At 33.1% G+C, this 22,835-nt stretch overlaps 1 protein-coding gene across 6 annotated transcripts; it reads left to right on the top strand.

The window, feature by feature from the left end:
* Positions 1–183: 183 nt before the first annotated feature.
* On the top strand, positions 184–21,786 carry LOC130893190 (E3 ubiquitin-protein ligase HUWE1). 6 transcript variants are annotated; one of them, XM_057799091.1, is made up of 22 exons: positions 184–523; positions 956–1,262; positions 4,103–4,342; positions 4,404–4,673; positions 4,798–5,069; positions 5,141–7,289; positions 9,031–9,613; positions 9,709–12,839; positions 12,964–13,135; positions 13,189–13,359; positions 13,421–13,565; positions 13,616–14,829; positions 14,882–15,243; positions 15,578–16,819; positions 16,874–17,207; positions 17,655–17,785; positions 17,860–18,424; positions 19,410–19,598; positions 19,681–20,002; positions 20,074–20,239; positions 20,359–20,549; positions 21,201–21,786. In XM_057799091.1, the coding sequence occupies exons 2-22, from the start codon at positions 1,002–1,004 to the stop codon at positions 21,301–21,303; spliced, it is 12,213 nt and encodes a 4,070-aa protein (XP_057655074.1). In that variant the 5' UTR covers positions 184–523; positions 956–1,001; the 3' UTR covers positions 21,304–21,786. The 6 variants fall into 6 exon arrangements, with proteins under 6 accessions (XP_057655074.1, XP_057655103.1, XP_057655083.1 ...); XM_057799120.1 differs by having other exon boundaries at positions 186–523; positions 13,625–14,829; XM_057799100.1 differs by having other exon boundaries at positions 196–523; positions 5,144–7,289.
* Positions 21,787–22,835: the final 1,049 nt, after the last annotated feature.

Below are 22,835 nucleotides of genomic sequence, written 5' to 3'. Positions count from 1 at the left end.
TGATTTTTAATATTTTGTGGATTATTTCACCGGTAATCCGACGTATTAAGTTAATAAAATCCACATCTCACTCAATTTTGCGACAATAAACATTCAGGGAGTGAATTCAGAGTGTACCGTACATTGGAAGCAAAGTAGAACGTACTCGGAATTCATTTTAGGAAATTTTCTATGCGTTGTTCTGTATTGGTTGGTATAACTGGTAAAGTCTAGTCTAGAAGTTCTGAAGAACGTAGTGGAAAGTGTGCATATTTCTATCTTTTTATGAAAATATTTCGGTAAAACAAAGAGTTTATTTACTGAAACGCCGCAAGGTACCTTTTGGAGGTTTATTCTCGTTGCAGTTCATCGTTTACATAAAAAACGACTTATTTAGTTCTGTATAAAGTACAAAAGACCGTTAGTTACATAAAATCAGGAAATTGGTGCGGACTTTAGTGAGAACCTGATATTTATTTGAAAACAATAAACATTCTTATTAAGTCCTTTTTCTACTATTTATTGGCTTTATCAACACAATAAGGTAAAAACTCACTTATAGTACCTAATTTAATCCAGTTTATTTTTGTTGTCATCAGTTTTTGTCGTGTATACTATGTTTTGTCAATTGAGTTTTTCAATATGGCGTCGTATTTTAGTACAGATTCGGCGATTTTACAAGTTAACAGTCTTAGTTAACTGTGTCTACCAATCATTTAATTACATTTAAGCTTAGTAGTGGTTGGTATGTTATTTTTTTAAACATATATTAATCAAACTTTGAGTAAAACCTCAAATTCCTTACAGTGACTAAGCATTCCTACAATTATTGTAGTTTATTTTTGAAACTTTTCATTTTTTGAAAACAATGTTTATTCAAGAACTGATGTTTCATGTTTCAAGGTATTTTCATAAATTGAATATTCGTACCATTCTTGTAGTAAACTTTAATATTTACATGTGTTTATGATTTTAGGTTAATAATTTTATGAATTATGAAGTAGTAAAAATCGGTTACAAAAATGAAAATTGATCGTTCTCGTGTACGTAAAAGTACATCAGAAGTTCCTTTGGAGTGCCAGCAACTTATAGAAAGGTTGCAACAATGTTCTCGCACAGAGTTATTAGATGAATTATCCAGGATTCACTCCTGGACTTTTGGAAAATGTGAATTATTGCATTGGGCTCAGGTTCTTGATATTTTTGATCGTATCTTGGGACAAGCTGCAGAAAGGAATGAAGAAAACAAATGGATTCTAAAGTGTGATACTTACAATGAACAGGTAAGTTTTTGCACTAAATATATATTTTAATGTTTTGATTAAATTTACCACTATTTAACTGTTTTTTGTCACTGCAATAATACATAAATGTTTTTATAAAATAGTTTAATATGTATATATTTTGGAAAAGTTAGGGATTTTGCAAGTATAATTAAGTTATAAAATACTTCTGATATTTTATATGGGAAATTCTATATTATATTATTATAGTACTCATTTGATTTTTTTGTAATTTCTTAGCAAAATATTAATTTTCAACATATTTTTGGCATTTATTCAATAGGGTTTAGAAGGACATTTTAAAAAAATATCTTATTTGATTTCCACCTCCATGCTTCTACACAAAGAAGAATATTTGGAGAAAATTTAATCGCAATTATTAACTACACTCTTCCTTAATCAGCGTGTTTTTTTTTCTTTAAAAGCTTTGTTTATCCTTTCCATTTGTGAACTATACACTTGTATTGGTTTGGTTGGTTGATTGGTTTTGGCATGGGTTGTGGCAACCGTTCAGGCTGTCTCTTCAGCAGTGGCATAATGTGGACTAATATAGACTTAGGCAAAGTCACATCAGCGAGGCCCCATTTCTTTTGTTCCCAAAATCAACCTTATAAAATTATCCAAACATGCTTTGATATGACATGATAGTGAAAAAATATAAATGAGTGGTGAGAGATTATTAAAAAGCATATAGATTGGAAAAAATATTTTATTCTATAATGACTGATTTAATTTTTTACAAAAGTAATGTTCTTTGGCTTTTTGCTTATTTAAGTCCTCTAATAAGGATTTGTAATTAATATTTGTTGCTAAATCTGCTTCAATTGAAAGTATTGCTAAATCAGATTGTGAGTCCTGCCTCATATTGTTTTTAAAGTAGTTTATAATAGTTTTTAACTTAGAAAAACTTCTTTCTGTGGAAGCTCTACTTACAGACATAGCCAACATTATTCTAATACCAATGTAAACATTGGGATAGATATCTTCATTTGTCTTTAATGGAATTTGGTAGATTAGGCACTAAAAGTTCTTCGTAAAGCTTATAAAATTATATGTCTTTGCTTTCTTCATCTTGTACTAGACTTATATCATTACAGTGCTTCATAACCTCGATATTTAGCAAAGATTTTAAATTATTTATGTCAAACAAGAATTCAGAATTGTTTAGTGAGTGCAGTAAATTTTGTGTTAATGTCTTGTATCACAGAGTCAACTATTCTAATAAAAAAATCAATTCTAAATGTACTTTCAGAGGAATCAATAGGCTCATCTACAGCTTCACAATTGAATATATTTGAAAAATATTTGAACTGATACCATAATTAATTATTTATAGAGTTTAGCATTGTTTGAGGATTTCAAACCAATTTATAAAACACTAAAAAACGACATCAATTATCATTTGACCTATTGCTCCAATTGTAAACCTTACTTGATTATTATTATTTCGAGAGTTAATGTGTACTATTTCACTAGTAATATTTTTAAGTTAAGTATATAGATGTGAATACTTATTATTTCAAATCTATAGAACAATCATCCAGCAATTTTAAATTATCAAACTATTCTTTGAATTTAATATGGAACAATGAAAATCAATCCATATGATAACACATCAAATTTTATTAGTACATTTCATTCATTGAACAAATATTCTATTTGTTGTTTGACAAATGGCAGTAATAAATATTCTTAATCAGTTTGTTTTTATTTTTTGAACATTGGTGATTAAGGTTTTATCATGTTTTGCATTTTGTGCATATTCAGGTGACTAATGCTGATTACAAAGAAAATGGTCAGCATTTAACATAACTCGAATTTATAGGGTGTCCAACAATGTACAACATAGAATTTCAAAAAATTTATCATATATTTATACACAGCTTTACACATTTACAAATAAAATATTATTTCAATTACATGTGAAGGCGGCTGATGACAACTACCTAATATTTTAATATTAGCATATTTTATAATCAGAGAAAAATGACATGATTAGATTGATCTCCAGCTATATCAAATATGTAACTTGAATTAGATCTAGATTTTTGAGGCTTTTGTTATTTACTAGCTTCGGTTTGAATTAATCAACGAGGCTTAATGAATTTCTTGACAGTTTTTAGACTGTTGGAACTCTATGATAAGTTTGCAATGTCATATTTGGTTATATACCAGGGGATATTTACAATTTTTTGGGAATATTTTGAATATGATTTGTTGGATAATGCCTAAATAGGACATATCCTCATAGCTCTAGTTCAGTAAGATCGGTTTAGTTTATACCTATTTTAATTTTCCTATAGATATTTGAGATTTTTTTCTTATCGGCCACTGTAGCTTCCGTACTTTCATTTTCTGATTATATGAGTTTTTTACTTATATGTGTACCTAAATATTTTACTAGTTGTATTTCTGAAATTTCTTTTTTATTGATAATTACTAGATAAGTGAAAGTACTAATATTTGCGAATTTACTTCCATTAACTCAAGTCTTCCACATTTAAGGTGTTTTATGGAAAATCTATTTGAAATATCTGTCACCTATTCTGATTTAAATAGCTTGTGAGCAAATAGAGTTGTGCCTATAAAGAATGCAATTTTTCAATGTGTAAACTAAAAGGAATAATTTGCATCTACTCTGCCAAAAGATTTTCCATTTTTTTAATTTAAGAAATGTAATTCATCATGTATAGAGGGAACTTGAGTTCCAAGATCGATTGATCATTTTATTTTATTTATAGTATATTAATATGCAGATGTGGATGATTTTGTTAAAATAAAATGTGCTTAAACCGAACAATTTGTTAAGTTGCTTTGCCAATAATTTTTATTTCTTTTAGGATTTCCAATTGTTAATCCATATTCTACGCTTTACTAGTTTGTTGATAGAACACTCATTTTCCCGACACCTGTACAATTCTATGGAACATTTGTTAGGTTTACTAGAATCGAATGATATGTCCGTTGTTTTAGAAGTATTAAATTTATTGTACATGTTCTCAAAACGAAGTAATTTTATCACAAGATTAAAACCAGATGAAAAAGAATGTTTATTATCAAGACTTCAATATTTATCTGAGGTATGTTGAAAGGCGTTATAGAAAGGAAAAATATTTACACTATACTTGACTTTGTTTTTAGAATTGGGGTGGTAAAGATAATGGTTTTGGATTGGCGGACTGTTGTGACGCAGAAAAAGAGATACCTGCTTCTGCGACAACTTTACATGTGGAATTTCATAGAGAAGACGAGTTAAAATCCTCTAAAAGTGAGGTCAAGACTCAAGATACCAAACTTGCTAAGCCAAATTTACACATTATACATATAGAGCATATTGATAAATTACATAAAACACCTGCTGAAATCATGAAACAACTTGTATCATTATATTATGTGCCTCCTGAAAAAGAGGTAAGCTACTATTGTGACAAATCTTATTTATTTTCTTTATGCCTGCAAATTTAAAAAGAAATCATTTAATATCTGCACTGATCAAAACCAACTTGAATAATATTTAGTATGTTTGAAATTTTAGATGTGGCTATTTACTCACGTGCGACTAGCAACTCATTTTGCAGACTACAGAAATCGTTTAAAAAGTGTCCAAGCCAGATTACAGGCATTATCTGTGATGGTTTATTCAAATGCTATTGAAGACTCACCTTCTAATCTTCTATATAATGGACTGTTAGAAGAATTAGTTGAAGTGGTGGAATTACAAGACCCTCAGTTAACAGATATTAGGTGTGCAGCACTACGTACACTTACTGCTATTATACACCTTGATAGAAATCCACATATTCCCAAGTAAGATATTTTCTTTGACTTTTTTTGTAAATCAAAGTGGAGCTGTATAGTTTTATGTTTTCTGATTTCAGCAGAAGACCTGGCTCCAGATTGAATAGCATCATTGATGTTACTGGAGCAAGCCAATATCATGGATTTTTACCTGTATTAGTTAGAAATTGTATATCATCACTTACCAATCAAATAGATTTTGGGCAAACGGCTTTTAAGAAAATGAAACTTCAAGATGAAGTGACTACTGCCCTACAAGATGATTCTAGCTGTGATTCTTCCAAAACAGCTACCTCAAGTAATACCCAAGACAGTAAAGTTTCAGAAGCTGTTGTAATGGATTTTGATATAGAAGGTTCCACTCAGTTGCAATTATCTCAAATGGAAACAAAGTTTCCAGTTAGCTTGACTACAGCTTTATTTTCATTTTTATATCATTTAGCTAGTTATGAAGCTGGAGGGGAAGCCTTGGTATCCTGTGGAATGATGGAATCTCTTTTACAAGTTATAAATTGGCAAGGATTTGAATTAGACCATATAACATTTGTAACACGCGCGGTGCGTGTGATTGATTTGATTACGAATATTGATATGGCAGCATTTCAAACTCATGGAGGCTTATATAGCTTTATAAACAGATTAGACACTGAAGTTAATTTTTGTAACAAAGATCAGCTTTACCAAATTAAGACCAATACTTCAGAACATACATTTGAAGATACTACTCCTGGAACTTCAGCTGCTGATAAAGAAGAAGAACCGATTTTAATAGATCTAGATTATGTAGCCGATAATGCTGGTAAAACGTGTCTTCCTCAACGTGCAGCTCTACTAAAATCAATGTTGAACTTCTTGAAGAAAGCATTTCAAGATTCTACATTTGCTGAAAGTATTAGACATCTTATGGAAGGCAGTTTACCGAATTCTCTTAAAAATATTATTGCTAATGCAGAATATTATGGTCCGTCCTTATTTTTATTAGCTACAGATGTAGTGACAGTATATGTATACCAAGAGCCAGCCTTATTATCAGCTCTTCAAGATAATGGTTTAACAGATGTTGTACTTCATTCATTGTTGGTGAAAGAAGTGCCTGCCACTAGAGAAGTCTTAGGCTCTCTTCCAAATGTGTTCAGTGCTTTGTGTTTGAATAATCGAGGATTGGAATCATTTGCTAAATTCAAACCTTTCGAAAAATTGTTTAATATATTACTATCTCCCAATTACTTACCTGCTATGAGAAGGAGACGCAGTTCAGAGCCAAGTACTGATACGGCATCCAATTTAGGCAATGCCATGGATGAACTAATGAGACATCAACCCAGTCTCAGACAAGATGCAACTTTAGCTATTATAAAGTTGTTGGACGAGCTTGTTCATTTAGGAACTGATCCTAAATATGTGTGTTGGAGAGCTCATAGTAAATCAGAAATATCCCCCTCTGTAATATCTAGATCCAATACCGGAAATACCGAAGGCTCTTCCGATGAAGAGGAAGATGACGAAGAGGAAACATCAACTTCATCTCAAAATGCCCATTCTGAAAGTCAAGCTCAAGCTAACAGTGAAAGAACGCCCATAGCTTTGATCGACTACATCTTGAACGCCATGAAGTTCATAGACTCCATTTTAAGTAACAATTCTACAGATGATCACTGCAGAGAATTTGTAGAAAAAGGAGGACTTATTCCTTTAATGAAAATACTCGGATTGCCAAATTTACCTGTTGATTGTCCAGCGACTATTCCTGCTCAAGCAGTTGCTTCAGTTTGTAAAAGTATATTAAACCTTGCACATGAACCTTTTCTATTTGCGCAAGGCCTTAATCAATTAGCTGGAGTACTGGAATTACTCAAACCCCTATATGAAAAACAGGAAGTACCAGGTGGATCAAAACTGCTCCTTGAATTAGCGAATGCCACTGATATAGAAACTGCTTTTAGTACAGCAGCAGCAACACCACTTCTACATGCCATGGGAGCCGCTCATGGATATGTCATAATGTTTGTTCACATTTGTCGCACAGGACAAACAGAAATTAGAAATCTTTCTCTTCAGCATTGGGGCTCAGAAGTTGGACTCAAAGTTCTGAAAGGGCTCGCCAATTTATATACATCATTAGTGTGGGAGAGCACACTTTTATTGGCATATTGTAGTGATGATTTATTGCCATCAGACTGTGACTTTACAAGAGAAGATATTGAAAAACTGAACGCATTTTTTGATAGGGTGAGTAAAAACAAATTGGTTGGTTGTTGAAAAAACCTATGAGAAATATTTTTATGCCTGTTCATTATAGGTTACATATTTTTAGGCCAAATTTGATATGGTCATTTTTCTTGTAGGATCAGGGCGTTAATTAGATGAGGATTGTTTTTGATGAAATTTATGCTCTAATTCTAAAATCTAATATTTGTAAAATTCTGTTTGAATTTTGAATAAAAGTAGATGTATAGCATTCTGCTCTATCAATTTGATAATTTTCATTTAGTTGATGATATAAATGATGTTTTCCTGACACTGACTCCAATTTATTTCATTTTTACACATCCCAATATATCCACATAGATTCACTAAATCTAATTTTTAATTAGCTCCGAACAAAGTGACAACTGCAACTAAAGTTGCGTGCAAAAAAGAAGAGTTATTTTCTTTATAACAGAGCTATTATTTTCATATTCATGACCCTTATTTTTACTATGGTCAAAAAATGGTATCCAAATTTTGGTGCCACTAAAGCTGCTGAAAAACTTTTTCGTATTTTGCTATATTTTTATTATCAGTTCATATCGAATTTTACAATAAAAATATGTGAAAAAAATTATATTCTAACTTTACAAAAAAGTCCTGTGGGAATAGGGACATTATGTGGAAATAAAGTAAATTATAGAAAACTAAATGTCAAATGATTTCCAATGAGAAATTGAATAGAGTCCGATAAACTAACAATAATGTCATTCAAGTTTTGATAAATTGTGTTCTAGAGCCCCAAAATCCGCGAATCACTATTCCAAAAATAATCTCGATTCAAATGACTATTTCATATAGAAGGAATCGATTTGGTCGATCAATTCATATCTACATATAGGATTGGAATAAGGCAAAAAACAAAGAGGTGACCTTTTATTTTCCTGGAGCATAATTGCTTGTATGGTCAAAGCATGGCTGTTAGATGGACACTGTGGTTCTAATATAAACCTTTTGCCAGTCGAGAATAAATGTACATTCTTCAAAATTATGATTATTAATCACACCTAGCCTGTAAGGGAAAGATGGGCTTGGTTTGGATTGGATAGATTTAATTGTGAAAAAATAAAATAAATATTAAATGTTTAATATCTAAAAATCTAACAGTTTACTTATATAAGAAATGCAATTTTTCACTCCAGCTAGAATGTTTTTTGGATACCATCAACCATAAAATATAAATTTTCGACGTTTGGAGAAATATATTAGTAAAGGCTGTAGATTAATAATATCGTAATAAATTTATTGATTGATAAAAATAATTTCAAAACTATTTGATGTCATTATCCTAATTTGAATCCTGAATTGCTTGATAGAAATTACTCCTTAAGTGAAATCAGAAGCAGCTTTAATTACTTGGGCGTAACTATTAATGATTTATTTATTCCAACTCTATTAATGATTTATTTATTCACGACCATTTTGAAATATCAATTAAAAAACATTTTGAAAAAAAAATTTTTGGCTTTAATGGGTTAAATCAAAAGTAGGTTCAATTCTTCAATAACTTGGTTTATAAACTCTCATTAGTTTACGTTTATTAACCTAGTTCTACCCACTGTTTTCTCTGTTAGGTAGTTTGAAGAAATTTGAGTGAATTGATTTCTCTGAGAGTACTTGATATTTTTTGTTCTAGTATCTGGCTGAATGTCTCGTAATGTGGAACTTGAAAATTATTTCAATTATCTAGACACTCCATTTAATATTGTTTTTATTTTTATAGTGTGAAGGGAACTCATCATTAGAACCCGGAGGTTCAACTTCCATGACTAGTGCAGCATTAGATGTATTAGGCTCTAACAATCCAATATCTATGGACTTAGATGGAGAATCCAGCTCTAGTACAACCAAACCCGATCGTAACCTCAAATATATAAAACCTCTTTTAGGCGCTTCCTCTCGGTTGGGTAGAGCTTTAGCTGAATTATTTGGCCTACTTGTTAAATTATGCGTTGGTTCGCCTATAAGACAAAGAAGGGGGCAAACTATTATAGCTGCTCCACCTATACCTTCTTTGTATGCTAGAAACGTAGCTACTGCCTTGAATGTCCTTTTGGCTGAGGGTTTAGATTGTGATAAACTACCTCCTTGTCCAACTGCAAAATGCAGGCTCACCTTCTTGATTTGCAGTGTTGGCTTTACAAGTCCAATGCTGTTTGATGAAAGACGTTACCCTTATCATCTGATGCTTAAAAAATTTGTTAGCCTCGGAGGGCAAACAATATTTTTCAAGACATTTAAATGGGCTTTAACATCAGGAAATTTACATTCTTTGGAAGACATTGAATACTCCAATTTGCCAGAAGGTAAGCTAATTATTTATAAAAAAATAACATCTCAATATTTTTGTAACTATAGCTATACATAATATAATTAATAAAATGTTACTTTCATCTTGCAGGTACAATTGGATTCTTGGATGCTTGGCTGTCTCTTCTTGAGAAGATGGTGAATCCAAAAGCTATATTTGAATCACCCCATACCATTTCGAATCGCCCGTCTCATTCTTACAGTTTTGATCCATTAAAATACTTAATACAAATCCATAAATTAGCCTTTGAAAGTGTAATGCTACTTTGGGGAAAAACTCCTTTAGCTTCATATGGTGCTAGAACTACAGAAACTTTACTAACAATACTCAGACATATATTTAGAGGTGAAAAGATTATAAAGGAAAAAATGAAAGCAGATGAAAACAAAACAGAATCTACTAATACCTCTTCCGGTTCCGGTACTGCTGTTACTGCTGCTGGATCTTCAACCTCTTCATTTAGAGACCTAGATGATAATTTGAGACAACTAGTAGATATGGGATTCTCTAGAGAACATGCTATTGAAGCTCTGCTTCACTCTAATAATTTAGAACAAGCCACAGATTACTTACTTTCAAATCCTCCTCAGTTGCCCAGATCAGGAGCTGCCATTGCTATGGAAGTAGAATCTGAAGATGACCAAGTAATGCAAGCTATTGCTATATCATTAGGATGCAACTCTACTACCTCTGACACAAAAAAAGATGCAGCTGAAGAACAGGATCAATCATTTGAGAGTATGATAACTGAATTCACTTACCACGCATTAGATGTTTGTCTAAAACTATTAGAGGTCCTACCAGAGACAGTTCACAAAGTGTGTGAACTTCTTGTTACCATTATGAAAAGAAATGGACGAGCTTACAGAGATAGCCTTTTGGGAACGTTAATTTTAGAAATCCAAAAATGTGCCGCATCTATTTATTTTGTTGCATTCCAAGGAGAGTCGAATGTAATGAGCTATTACACTTTGGCAGAATCTAAACAAGCAAAGAAGTTAACCAATTATGTACATCTGTTTATCCTTTTCTTTGAAGTCTCATCATACTTCGAAATGAAAATACCATGTGGCGACTGTTTAAATAGATCCAACATGGTTGAACCTATGATAGATTTAGTTTGCAAAGCTATCAAAATGATTATTGATTTAAAAGCCAGTTATGAGCCCAAATGGTTGGCCCCTTGCTTTTTATTACTGGATGCTGTTTCTAAAGTAGCAACATGCACTTCAAGAAAGCAAGACATGCACAAAGCAACTAATCGTGTTTGGAGGTGGTATGACTTGGTTACAGGAAAATGGGCTCATTATTCCAATAGTAACAATAAACTAATTAATGAAGCTTACTGGAATGGAGAACAAAGTATAAGAGTTACATGTGGCAGAAAAAGATATACAGTTACCTTTGCTAGTATGTTGCAAATGAATGATGAGACCGGAAATAACAGACCAATTTCAATGACTCTTATGACTTTGACACACCCAAGTTGTACGGATATCAATAGATCAGATGTTGAAACACTACATTCAAAATTAACTGACAAAGAGGAAAAAAGATGTACACCCATACCAGGTCTAAAATTTGAGTTGAGAAAAGAAATCGTTAAGGCCTGTGTCAGTTTAATGCACTTGCCTATAGAAAAAAACTTGTTACATTCAGTCCTTCAAATTTGTGTACGATTTACTAGAGATTTTGAAATCGCCAAAGTTTTTGTTGAAGAAGGAGGTGTCAAATGTTTACTCAAAATGAGACAGATTAATGATTTTGGAGGATTTGGAATATTAGCTACAATTCTTATTAGACATGCTCTAGAAGAACCAAATACATTGAAATATGCTATGGAAAAAGTAATCAGAGGAAGAACTTTGGCTACAATTCCTCCTCCATACAAAGATTTAGTTTATTTGATGAGACAAATAGGCGGGGCTGTTACTCGCGATCCACAGGCATTTTTTGAAGTAGCTAATTCTATTATTAGAGTAGATATAACAGCTGCTAAAGGAGAACCACCTGAGAGTACTTTGCCCTTGAAAGTAGAACCACCTTCTCGTACTAAAGCTCCTCCTTTGGAAGAACCTGTTTCTGTGGAAGTAATTTCAGATTTACTAGAAGCTCTTTTAAAACCATTAGAAGATGATAAAGCTGTAGACGGTTCTCCCGAGCAAGAAAAATCTGCAGAACAGGAAATAAACGCAGATGATATTTCACCTTCAACAAATATCCAAGCCACAGAAACTAATGATGGTGGAATTGAGGAAGCAGGTTTTCTTAGAAAGAATGAAAATAACACTAAAAAACCAATGTTGCCTAAATCTGTAATATTAAAAATTTTAGCAGACGCCGTTGTGTCATTTGGACCCATAGCTAAACTAATTACAGAGTATAAATATAAACCTGATGAGTCTGGCATTATAACAGAAGAAACTTCAGCTTTGGCATTTATTTTCGATAAAATATTAACTGGCGCAGACAATATTTCTGATTTGGATTGTGCTACAATGTGTAGAATGTTAATTGCAGCATTAGCTTCATCTAACCATTCCCCCGAAGCTCAGATCACTCTAGTGTCAGAAGTAAAAGTAGCCTTAACTAGGGCATTGTACTTACCAGAGTCCTTGAAGAAACATAGCCAAGTACAAAATATTTGTGGAATAATTTCAAACATGATTGACAATTGCCCTCTACCTCATGCAAACAGATGGACAAATTGTAGTATTAATAACATTGTTAAACTAATGATGAGGCGAGGAGTCTTCAATGATTTAGCCAAAATTACTCATTACTTAGATTTATCTTCACCAAATACTTCATTTACCGCAAACGCGGCATTGAAGCCATTAGAGTCATTATCAAGAACTATAAATCAGCCAGCTGCTAATTCCAATAACAGTAAATCTAGAAAGAGTCAACAATCTACAGATGATACTGCTAATACCCACAACGCAACTTCAGCAGAAGGAACAAATGCTCATGGTGAAGAAATAGAAGATTCAGAGAATACAGACCATGATATTTCTGGTGTGGTTAGGTCTAGCCTTGAAACTAATGCTGTTGGTGGTGGTGAACTCGGCAACACTCTTGAAGAAATGATGGAACACATTTTAGATCATAGAAATAATGATAGCGGCCAAGGTTATAATGATGTACCAACTACAATAGGTGGCAATATGGAAATTGATGAGGAATGTCCACTTGGATATGAAGATGTAAGAGATGCAGCGGTAAGATATAAAAATCAAATAATATCTGGTACTATAAATTTAATAACCAATCAGCTAAATTTAAATTATGAATAATCAATAAATTCCTATGATGATGAAAAATAAGTAAAGTTTTCATTTTCAGGAGGAATTGATGAGCACTGATTCTGGTGAATCTGACTCCAATCCTTCAGATCAAGTAGACGACGAAGGCAATGATGATAATGAAGGGGATGATGATAATATTGATGACACCGAAGAAAACGAAGATAATAATTACGATGAAGACGATAATAATGAAAGAGAGATAAGAAGAGGTATATTAATAAAGATTTTAATCAGGGTATGTAATAATTAAGTTTTTTTGTAGAAGGAGGGTCTGGAATGTTCAGAATTGCCACAGCTACAGATAGAGATGAAGATATACTTATGATACAGTATGATGCTGATTTTGAGAATGCTCTTCCTAGGATGATTCGTTGGAATGAAAATGGTTTTGCCGTGCCTATTTTGGATGAAAACAACCCGAATGATCATACAGGTATATTTCATTTTCTTTTTTCTTTTCTTTTTGTTTTTATTTAAGTAATATCTTCTTTCAGCTATTACACATCCCCTATTAATGTCTCGAAATACAATGGATAACAATCCAAGTGCAATAAGTCGTAATCAAAGAACTAATCGCCCAAGAAGATACCAGTATTTATTCAGCCCTAGAAACCCGAATCCACCTGTTATTCTACAAAGGTAAGTCTATTTTTTATTTTGTTATCGCAGGTATACCTACCAATTTTTAGTATCCGTAGGCTCCTTGGACCACACGATCCTCACATGGCCAATATGATGTCAGCTAATAATTTGCTTAGTGGTCCAACAGAAATTAGAGAATCTGCTAGAGTGGTGGTTATGGACAACTTTGGTATTATACCATCAAATGAAGAGCAAATAGATTTTGTTGATCAGTCTGGCTATCTTTTTGGACCTAGTCTAGCAGCAACTTTGAGTCACATTCCACCTGTTTTGCATTGGTGGAATATTGAATCAAAATTACTTGATTTGGAATCTGTCTATGATTGTACAACATATATTTGTAACAAACTCGTTCCTAATTTAATTAAATATAGAAATGAGGAACTAAGAAATAAGAAAGTTAAAGATGATGAAGATAACTCCAAAAAACGCAAGCAACAGAAAAATGATCCAGAAAATCAAGACGATTATAGTCCAGAAACTGTCCTCTTCAACTATGAACATAACAAAGAAAGTGAAGAAGACATTGATGGGATTCCTCTTGCCACCACTGATACTGATCCTCCCAATAGAGAAGAAGAAGATGAAGATATCGACGGAGTTCCGATAGAATCGTCAGATACTTCCAATGATAGATCAGAAAGCAATACCCATAATGAAGATATTATTCTCTCACCTTTGCAGCTTAGCTTTGTCAGAGGGTCAAGTGAAAACTCTCAGAGTAGTATCCCAGAAACAACTCACAATGCAGCTGTACAAACAACAGAAAATATAACTAGAAGTGCAGACGATTCAAATAGTAGAGCGGAATCTGAAGTAAGAACTGAAAGTGAATCTTCAAATCCATTTGAGTTATCGCTACCTTCATATATTGGATCTAGATGTAATATTATATTTGCTAGACCCAACCAGTCACCTAATAGACCTGAAGAGGAATCTCAATCAAATAGTGAAACTGGGAGAACTGAATTTGCAAGAAGTATTGCAGCTACTGCTCCGAATCCATTGAGAGCAATTTTTGAAGAAGCTTTGAATCAACAAATTGACGTTATAGCTGAACAAGCCGTTGAACAAACCTTGTATACAAGAAGGGAACGAGAAGAACGTGAAGCAAGAGAAAGAAACAATGAAGTAAATAGAGATGAAAGTACTATTCCAGCCACTTCCACCGAAAATAATTTAAGTGCCACATGTGCCCAAGACAATTCACGAGGCATAGAATCAGGAGAAGCAATAAACACAGAACCGTCTGCTGTAGCAGGTATGTTTTACATGATTTGTAATTATTTATTAATTGTTTTTGATTTTATTAGGCGCGGCTGGTCCTAGTACATCTAATGATGATGAAATCCCAGAAGGAGTGGATCCTTCTTTCTTAGAAGCTCTACCGCCAGAAATGAGAAGAGAAGTTTTGGAACAACACCGTATTCTCTGTATTCAACAACGTATCGCTGCTAATGCAAATAATACAACAGGAGAACAACAAGATGAGGCTACCATTTCTAATGAAGTAAGCCCGGAATTTTTAGCAGCTCTACCACCAGCCTTGCAAGAAGAAGTCTTGACACAGCAAAGATTAGAACAACAGCGTCAAGCTGCAGCTAGAGCTAATCCCAACGAACCAGTTGACGCAGGAGCTTTCTTTGAAACATTACAACCTTCTCTAAGGACTATGGTAAGTTCTGTTCTGCATAACTAATTCATAACCTTCAATAATTAGTCACAAACTTATTAAAAATCCTTAAATCCTCTGTTACAAATCAATTCCTTTAGTCGAATTTATGTTATTGTTTTATAAGGGGCAAAGTATTTAAACATTCCAGGTTCAAAGCTACCTCGAATTTAAAAAATTGAACACAATAAAATTTTAAATTTCTAATCAGTATTAAAAGACCATTGTTTGAAGGTAGTTAGTACCTCTGCTTCACCTTTTCTGTTGTCTTAAGAAAATATTTAATTGTACTTCTGTATTTCATGGACTGTATGAACATTGTCTTTTATGATTACAGATATTATCAGACATGGAAGATTCCCAGATGTCTGCGTTGCCACCAGATTTAGCTGCCGAAGCACAAACTTTACGCAGAGATTGGTATGCAAGAAATAGGCAAATGGCACAAGAAAGGTTTTTACAGAGCAACCTAGGTACAATTTATAGACATTCGAGGGGAAGGCAAACATACAGACCAAATAATTTCCAAAGGGGAGGGTGGACTCAATGGAGTAGAGATTTTATGAATAATCCAGTCGCTTCCAACTCTCCATTAAAAATAAAAGGTCGTCAATTATTAGATCATGAAGGCTTGGCCTGCTTATTAGTTTTACTTTTTACTGATGACACACACCTGAATAAACTTAGATTACACAGGGTTATAAGGAATTTATGTTATCACGCCCCTACCAGGGAGTGGATTATTAATGCTCTTCTTAGCATCATAGAAAAGAGCGTTAACATCCAACCAGATGATAATTTAAATAAGCCTGCCAGAAAAGGGCCACGCCCTGGACCTCTCACTAGCAAGTTACTTACAGATGCCAAACATTTGCAAAATGGAGGAAATTGGCTAACAATCAGAATGGAAGCGGCTTTAGGTTGTGCAGCTAATGTTTTTATTGTAAATAAACTTGTAGGAAAGAAATGTGATAAGTCAAATGGATCCACAGTCATAAGTATTCATCCTCAAGCAGCTCCCATAGTCTGCAGAAATACGTTAGACCTATTCACTTCTTTGGCTAAAGCTTTCCCATCTTGTTTGCTACCAATTAAATCAATAAGAGATGATAACGAAAAAGCCCCAATAACTCCCGTTAAAGTGAAACCTGACTCATCTTCTGACTTTTGGGATGTTCTTCTTCGCTTAGATTCAGCTACAAAGAAGGGTAAAAGCATCCAAAAAACCATGTCTACCAGTAGCTCAGATTCAGAGGGTCCGATTCAATTTGAGAACACAGTCTTTGGAAAATTATTGAACATGCTAGCTTCCCCAGTGGTTAATAGAAATACACAGCTTACAGACAATTTGTTAAAACTCCTTTCAGTCACAACATCTGGTATGCCAGAATTAGTTAAACCAAGTAAATCAAGTAAAACGAAAGTGCAATTGGCCGACATAGCTAATAATCCGCCTACACATGCTTTGAACTTAGCTGTCAATGTCATTACTTACAAAAATTGCTCAGAGGAAGGTCTAGAATTTATAACAAATTTACTTCTTAATTTGGCTAATTCGTCCTTGGATATGAGTTTCATAGTAAGTTATTTATAATTTTTGTTTATATTATCTCTAAAAAATAATTCATTCCAGATACTTAATCTTCTATTAAATGGAGCTATTGAAATTGGCAATATTGTTGAAGGTCAAATTCATAATATGTTGAGAGATCTAAGAGACTTAATTAACAATGCACAGAAGAGGAAGCTTGATGATGGTCCTTCTACTTCTAAAGGTGTTATATGCAATAGATTTACCAATGAACAAGTAGTTATAACGGCATCGTCCAAAGTCAAAACTTCTTGTGAACTTCAGTTGCCTTCAATGGTCCCTTTAACCTCGAAATCTTCAAGTCAAGTATTTTTCTTGAGGGTACTAAGAGTTATAGTTCAAATAAGGAATTCAATCAAACAGAATTTGAAGAGAGGTATGTCATTTTTATTATTATTAGGAAAAGTAATTTTTTTAAAAAATGCTTAAGGTCAAGCGCTTTAGCAGAATAAGTTTGTTGAGGTTGCCTTGACCTGGATATTTATTCAGAACTAGCTATTCATTGGAAGACCTCTGAAACCTAAAATTCAAACCCTTAAACTTAATTATAGGGCTATGCTTGAACACGTGTTAAAAAAAAAAACATTTTGTTTCCAAAAATGATAATTTCCAGGAATTTGCTCAAAAATTGAATAAACCATTTTCCTCACATTTATGTTACATTACCTAAAAATAATATGTCCAAAAGGTGCTATAACTGTATGGCTCCATCTTTTGTATACAGAGCTTTTAGAAATAGGTATATATTTATATATTTAAATGTTGAAATTTATAAGAGCTTCGATTAATGTTATTGTTATATACTAATCTGGTTTTCTTACAGAGTCAGCAGTTTATGAACTACCTGCACTCAGCGAGCAACTGAGTAGTTTAAGTAGTTTTTGGGAGACTTTGAGCCAATGTCTTTCTGAGTTGGAACATGCGCCAGACCATCATGCCGTCCTAGTTTTACAGGTCAGTAGATGATTACATCTAACCTATCAGATATAAATCAATTTGAAATTGTTGACTGAAAATATAATTTTTAGCCTGCTGTGGAAGCATTTTTCCTAGTACATTCTCCACAACAAGGTCCAATAAAATCAAAAGAAAAGGATACCAAAGAACAGGAGATGGAAGAAATCAATCAAGAATCTATTGAAACCCAGAATAATTCATCAGCTACAGATACTCCCGCTCCAACATCAGCCCGGCCTAATCCCGAACAGTCTCCAAAACCGGCTACCGATGCCGCTACTTTAGATTTTGAGAAATTTTCAGAAGTATCGACTAAAACTGTAGTTACACTCGAGCAACAACAATTTCTCGCTTTTGCCGAGAAACATCGTACTGTTTTAAACCAAATACTAAGACAAAGTACGGCTCATTTGGCAGATGGACCATTTGCCGTACTTGTCGATCATACGAGAATTTTGGACTTTGATATTAAACGCAGATACTTTAGAACAGAATTAGAGAGGTTAGATCATGGAACAAGAAGGGAAGAGACTGCAGTACATGTTAGGAGAAGTAACATATTTGAAGACTCATTTAGGGAGTTATTCAGAAGACCTCCAGAAGAATGGAAGAATAGATTCTACATTGTATTTGAAGGTATAGCCCATTAAATTGTAATCTATTCTAGGAATATCATTAAAATATTAAATATGATTAAATACAGTGTAACATAAAGATTGTTTCCATTGCATATGCTTGTCACTAATCAAATGTTACTAGAACTTATAAGGAGCAAATTATAATAATAATTGAGGGTATTTACAGTATAGCTCCAAATAAACAGTACTGAACTTGTAATTTTTTTTATTGTTTTGAGGAGTGCACATGACACTTCATTACATGTAAATGTGCTCCTCCTCGTTCAAGATAGGCTTCATACTAAGTTTCTCATATTGTTATGGAATAAGGATCGTCTCAGGTCCGCAAATATTGCTCAAAAGGCTTTTTTTTTAATATTGTTTTAATATTGCTTTAGCCATGCCCCAGATGTATGTTTCTGGAGAATATGAACGATAAGGGAAGTAAGTCGTGCAATGAATCTGCTTAGAAAATGTTCTTGAAAAAATTAACGAACTGCGGCAGCAGTGTGGCAAGTTACCCCGTTTTTCTGAAAAAATTGGTATTGAAATGCCATATTATGTGCACGACAGAATTAACGTAGACAGGGGATGAAGCGTGTTAACATTTGTATGTACCTCTGTTGATTCAGGTGTGACCTGAATGTGTGAACTAAACTGCGCTATACAAACCCCTTATATATATCCCAAAAGAAAATGAAGTAACAAAACAATGTAAATAAACAGCTTGTTATAATAAAAACCTATATAAAATAAACATCAAACGGATTCCGCAACTTATAAAAAATATGTCAAAGGCGCTGTGCGCATTCAATTTTAGAATTGGAATTGGAATTTTAGAATTCCATTACATCTAGGCAGGACCAGCTCCAGAGAGAAGACGCGTTCGTTTCATTATGTATTACCGCTGAAAAAATACCATACTGTCCGTATAGTTTACAACTGTTTTATTCATTCATTTGATGAAATATACCTTTTATTGGAAATATCCCGTTTATTTTTAGATGAAGAAGGACAAGATGCTGGTGGATTATTAAGGGAATGGTATGTTATTATATCTAGAGATATTTTCAACCCAATGTATGCTCTGTTCACTGTATCCCCTGGTGATCGGGTAACATATATGATCAATTCAGCGAGTCACTACAATTCCAACCATTTATGCTATTACAAATTTGTTGGACGAGTAATTGGTAAGCATTTGAAATTTAATTTTATAATAAACCTACCTATACAAAAATTCTATAAAATTGTATTAATTTACTTTTATTTCAGCTAAAGCAATCTATGACAACAAACTCTTGGAATGTTATTTCACTCGTTCATTCTACAAGCATATACTGGGTATTTCAGTTAAGTATACTGATATGGAAAGTGAAGATTACAGTTTCTATAGAGGTTTAGTATATCTAATGGAAAATAATATAAACAATTTAGGATTAGATTTAACATTTAGCACAGAAATCAGCGAATTTGGAGTTACAGAAACGAGAGATTTGATACCTAATGGTAGACACATCCCAGTAACAGAAGAAAACAAAATGGAATACGTCAGGCTTGTTTGTCAAATGAAAATGACAGGAGCTATTAAACAACAGTAAGATATATGCTAAAAATTATATATGATCATTGTTTGGTATTTTATTTAAAATTGTCATTTTTTTTCAGACTTAATTCCTTCCTAGAAGGTTTTTATGACATAATACCAATGCGTTTAATTTCTATTTTTAATGAACAGGAATTAGAATTACTAATATCAGGATTACCTAATGTAGATATAGATGATCTGAAAGCTAATACTGAATATCATAAATATCAGACTAATTCATTGCAGGTAAGTCTCATCAGCACTGACATAACGTACTTTATGTAAATAAATGTTTCTTAATAAATTCCTTATCATATATACTTCATCTTTCATTTTTTTATTATTAAGATAAAATAACTTTTTAGATCCAATGGTTCTGGAGAGCATTGAGATCATTCGATCAGGCTGATCGCGCTAAATTCCTTCAGTTTGTCACTGGAACGTCAAAAGTACCTCTTCAAGGTTTTGGAGCACTAGAAGGAATGAATGGTGTTCAGAAATTTCAAATACATAGAGATGATAGATCCACTGACAGGTTACCATCAGCCCACACTTGGTAAGATTTTCTTTTTTACAATATAAGTAAATAGCAAATTTGTATTGAATATTCATATTAACTGCCACGTGGCAGAATTAGTTAAGGAAGCTTCACAAAAGCTTGGAGACCTCTTGGAGAGTAAAAACCTATATACTCCACAACAGCTTCTAATCCTTTATGAGGCCAAGATTCGTCCATCGTATTGCTCGCATATTTAGAGCTCGGCTCCCAAACATACTCTTAGAATGCTCGACAACAATGCGACTTATAGGCGAGCTAAAGTTGATCGGAAACTTGGGACAGCTTAGAGCATAAAAGAAAGATCGCTGACTTTGACTCTTTTATCTATACTACCACAGTAGATGCTCTTCCGAGCAGACCTACTCGACATGCAGACATACAAGGTAGGCACCACTCGAACTCCTCGAGTGTAATAGGGTTTTTTGAGGTTAGAATTTATGCAGAAACTGTCAATTGAAATCCTCCGATTTTGGTGGTTTACCTTAACAGAGGTTTATATCGACTTCAACTGCGTTTAACGTTTAACCACTGTAAAACATTTATGGAGCAAGTGCTCCTAAAATGTATACTTGAACAGTAGTTCATGTTTGACTATAATTGTATTGAAATAATTGAATAATAAGGAAATTAATATATATTTTTTTTTAGTTTCAATCAGTTAGATCTGCCTGTGTACGAGACATACGACAAGCTGCGGGCGTACCTATTGAAGGCCATTCACGAGTGTTCTGAAGGTTTTGGCTTCGCTTAAATAATCCTTTTTGATGTTTAAGACTGATGTGTTAATTTCTGTTTATATCACCTAGAGTAGATTTCTGTAAATAAACGTATTCTATGTTAAGTGTACAGACTGACAGTGTAAAAAAGTTTTATTTTAATTTTCTATACACTGCAAAATTTTAGTTAACAGTGGGTCAAAAGTTTGAATTTACAATTACAAGTTTCTTTGTAAATTACATTTATAGGAAGGCACATGTATTTTTGTAAAGGGCCTGAAGGCAATTCGAGTGTGATAAATTGAATTTGATAGTCAGATTCAAAATATATATTTTAATTTTATTTTTAGTCTTGTTATCATGTAAGACCATAATTTTTTGTACATGCGTCTGTTGAATATCTTAAAAAAAATCTTTATTTTATAGTATTTTTCTTTTTCTGGCAAATAGTCAAATTGTATTGAAAATTTGTGATTATAAAATAATAAATGTTTTTATCAACCGTTGCTTTACATATTTACGACCTCAAAATTAAATATCAAAAATTCAAAGTGTATCACTTATTAAAAAATAATAGAACGTAGCACAACTAGATCCAAAAACTACCATATTGATGGTAGTCGTCACTACTAAAGTTCACAACAATCCTTGGTTGGTGGTTCGAAGTGTGTGTGACGCGATCACCATCTAGCGGTCAAATACGAAAACTGGGCGTCAGCTATATTGTTGATGCGTTTTTCGTAACAAACCAGGGTGATCATACAACCATACCTTTGTCTTTTAATTATTTTAAAGAATTAGTGAAGATGGTGAACTCTATTCATAGGACAGATAAATAACTTGTCAGACTAAAAAATGAGTTCTGGGGCTCGTAAAATTTCTATCAACAATCTAACAGCTCATAAATATCAACTGCTATTTAACATTACGCCAATTTTCGTGTTTTAGTCTTTTCATAAACCTACATTGATGTTCAACATGAATATAATAGAGAAAATTTTTGATTTTTCGCACAGGAAATAATGAGACTCCGTAAAAGATTTGAAACATCGAAATGTCATAGATGCTCTGAGACCTAACCACCAAATATTTTGATATTATTTTAATGTAAATCAGTAAAGCACTTCACTAAAAAATTCAATGACAACAAGTTATATCATAACCTCTTAAAGCTTTAAGTTTATTGTTTCAGTTTTGCTATTCCTTAATATCTACCTCAACGCTCAAAACGCCTCGTAATCCGTTCCACCTTCCTCTCTCAATTATTTTTTCAATTTTGTGAATTTCTTGACATGATGCAAGACAACGTGCAATGCAATACATGGCGTAAAGCATGCGCAAATGAAGTTAATCTGATTGTTTCATTCAAGTTCTTGCATTTGCAACATTATCGGTTTGGCGCCATTTTTATTGTGTGCTAGCTGTAATTCTGGGATAGAATTTAGTTACTTATGGCTTAACAACAAACATGTACATCAGGGTCCAAAAGTAAAACAGCAGCAGATTTAATTGCGACCCACTTACCACTTTTTCACTTTGTTACTTACTTAGTTTTGTTATTCTCATT

This window comes from Diorhabda carinulata, chromosome 1 (genome assembly GCF_026250575.1).
Source record: "Diorhabda carinulata isolate Delta chromosome 1, icDioCari1.1, whole genome shotgun sequence".
Lineage (NCBI taxonomy): Eukaryota > Metazoa > Arthropoda > Insecta > Coleoptera > Chrysomelidae > Diorhabda > Diorhabda carinulata.
This window is presented reverse-complemented; position numbering and strand designations above follow the sequence as displayed.

Bases quoted from the DNA above. Each gene is read 5' to 3' on its own strand.
- LOC130893190 (XM_057799091.1), top strand. From the start codon at position 1,002: ATGAAAATTGATCGTTCTCGTGTACGTAAAAGTACATCAGAAGTTCCT. The intron at 9,614-9,708 runs GTAAGCTAATTA...TTCATCTTGCAG, and splicing joins ATACTCCAATTTGCCAGAAG to GTACAATTGGATTCTTGGAT. The intron at 20,003-20,073 runs GTAAGATATATG...ATTTTTTTTCAG, and splicing joins ACAGGAGCTATTAAACAACA to ACTTAATTCCTTCCTAGAAG.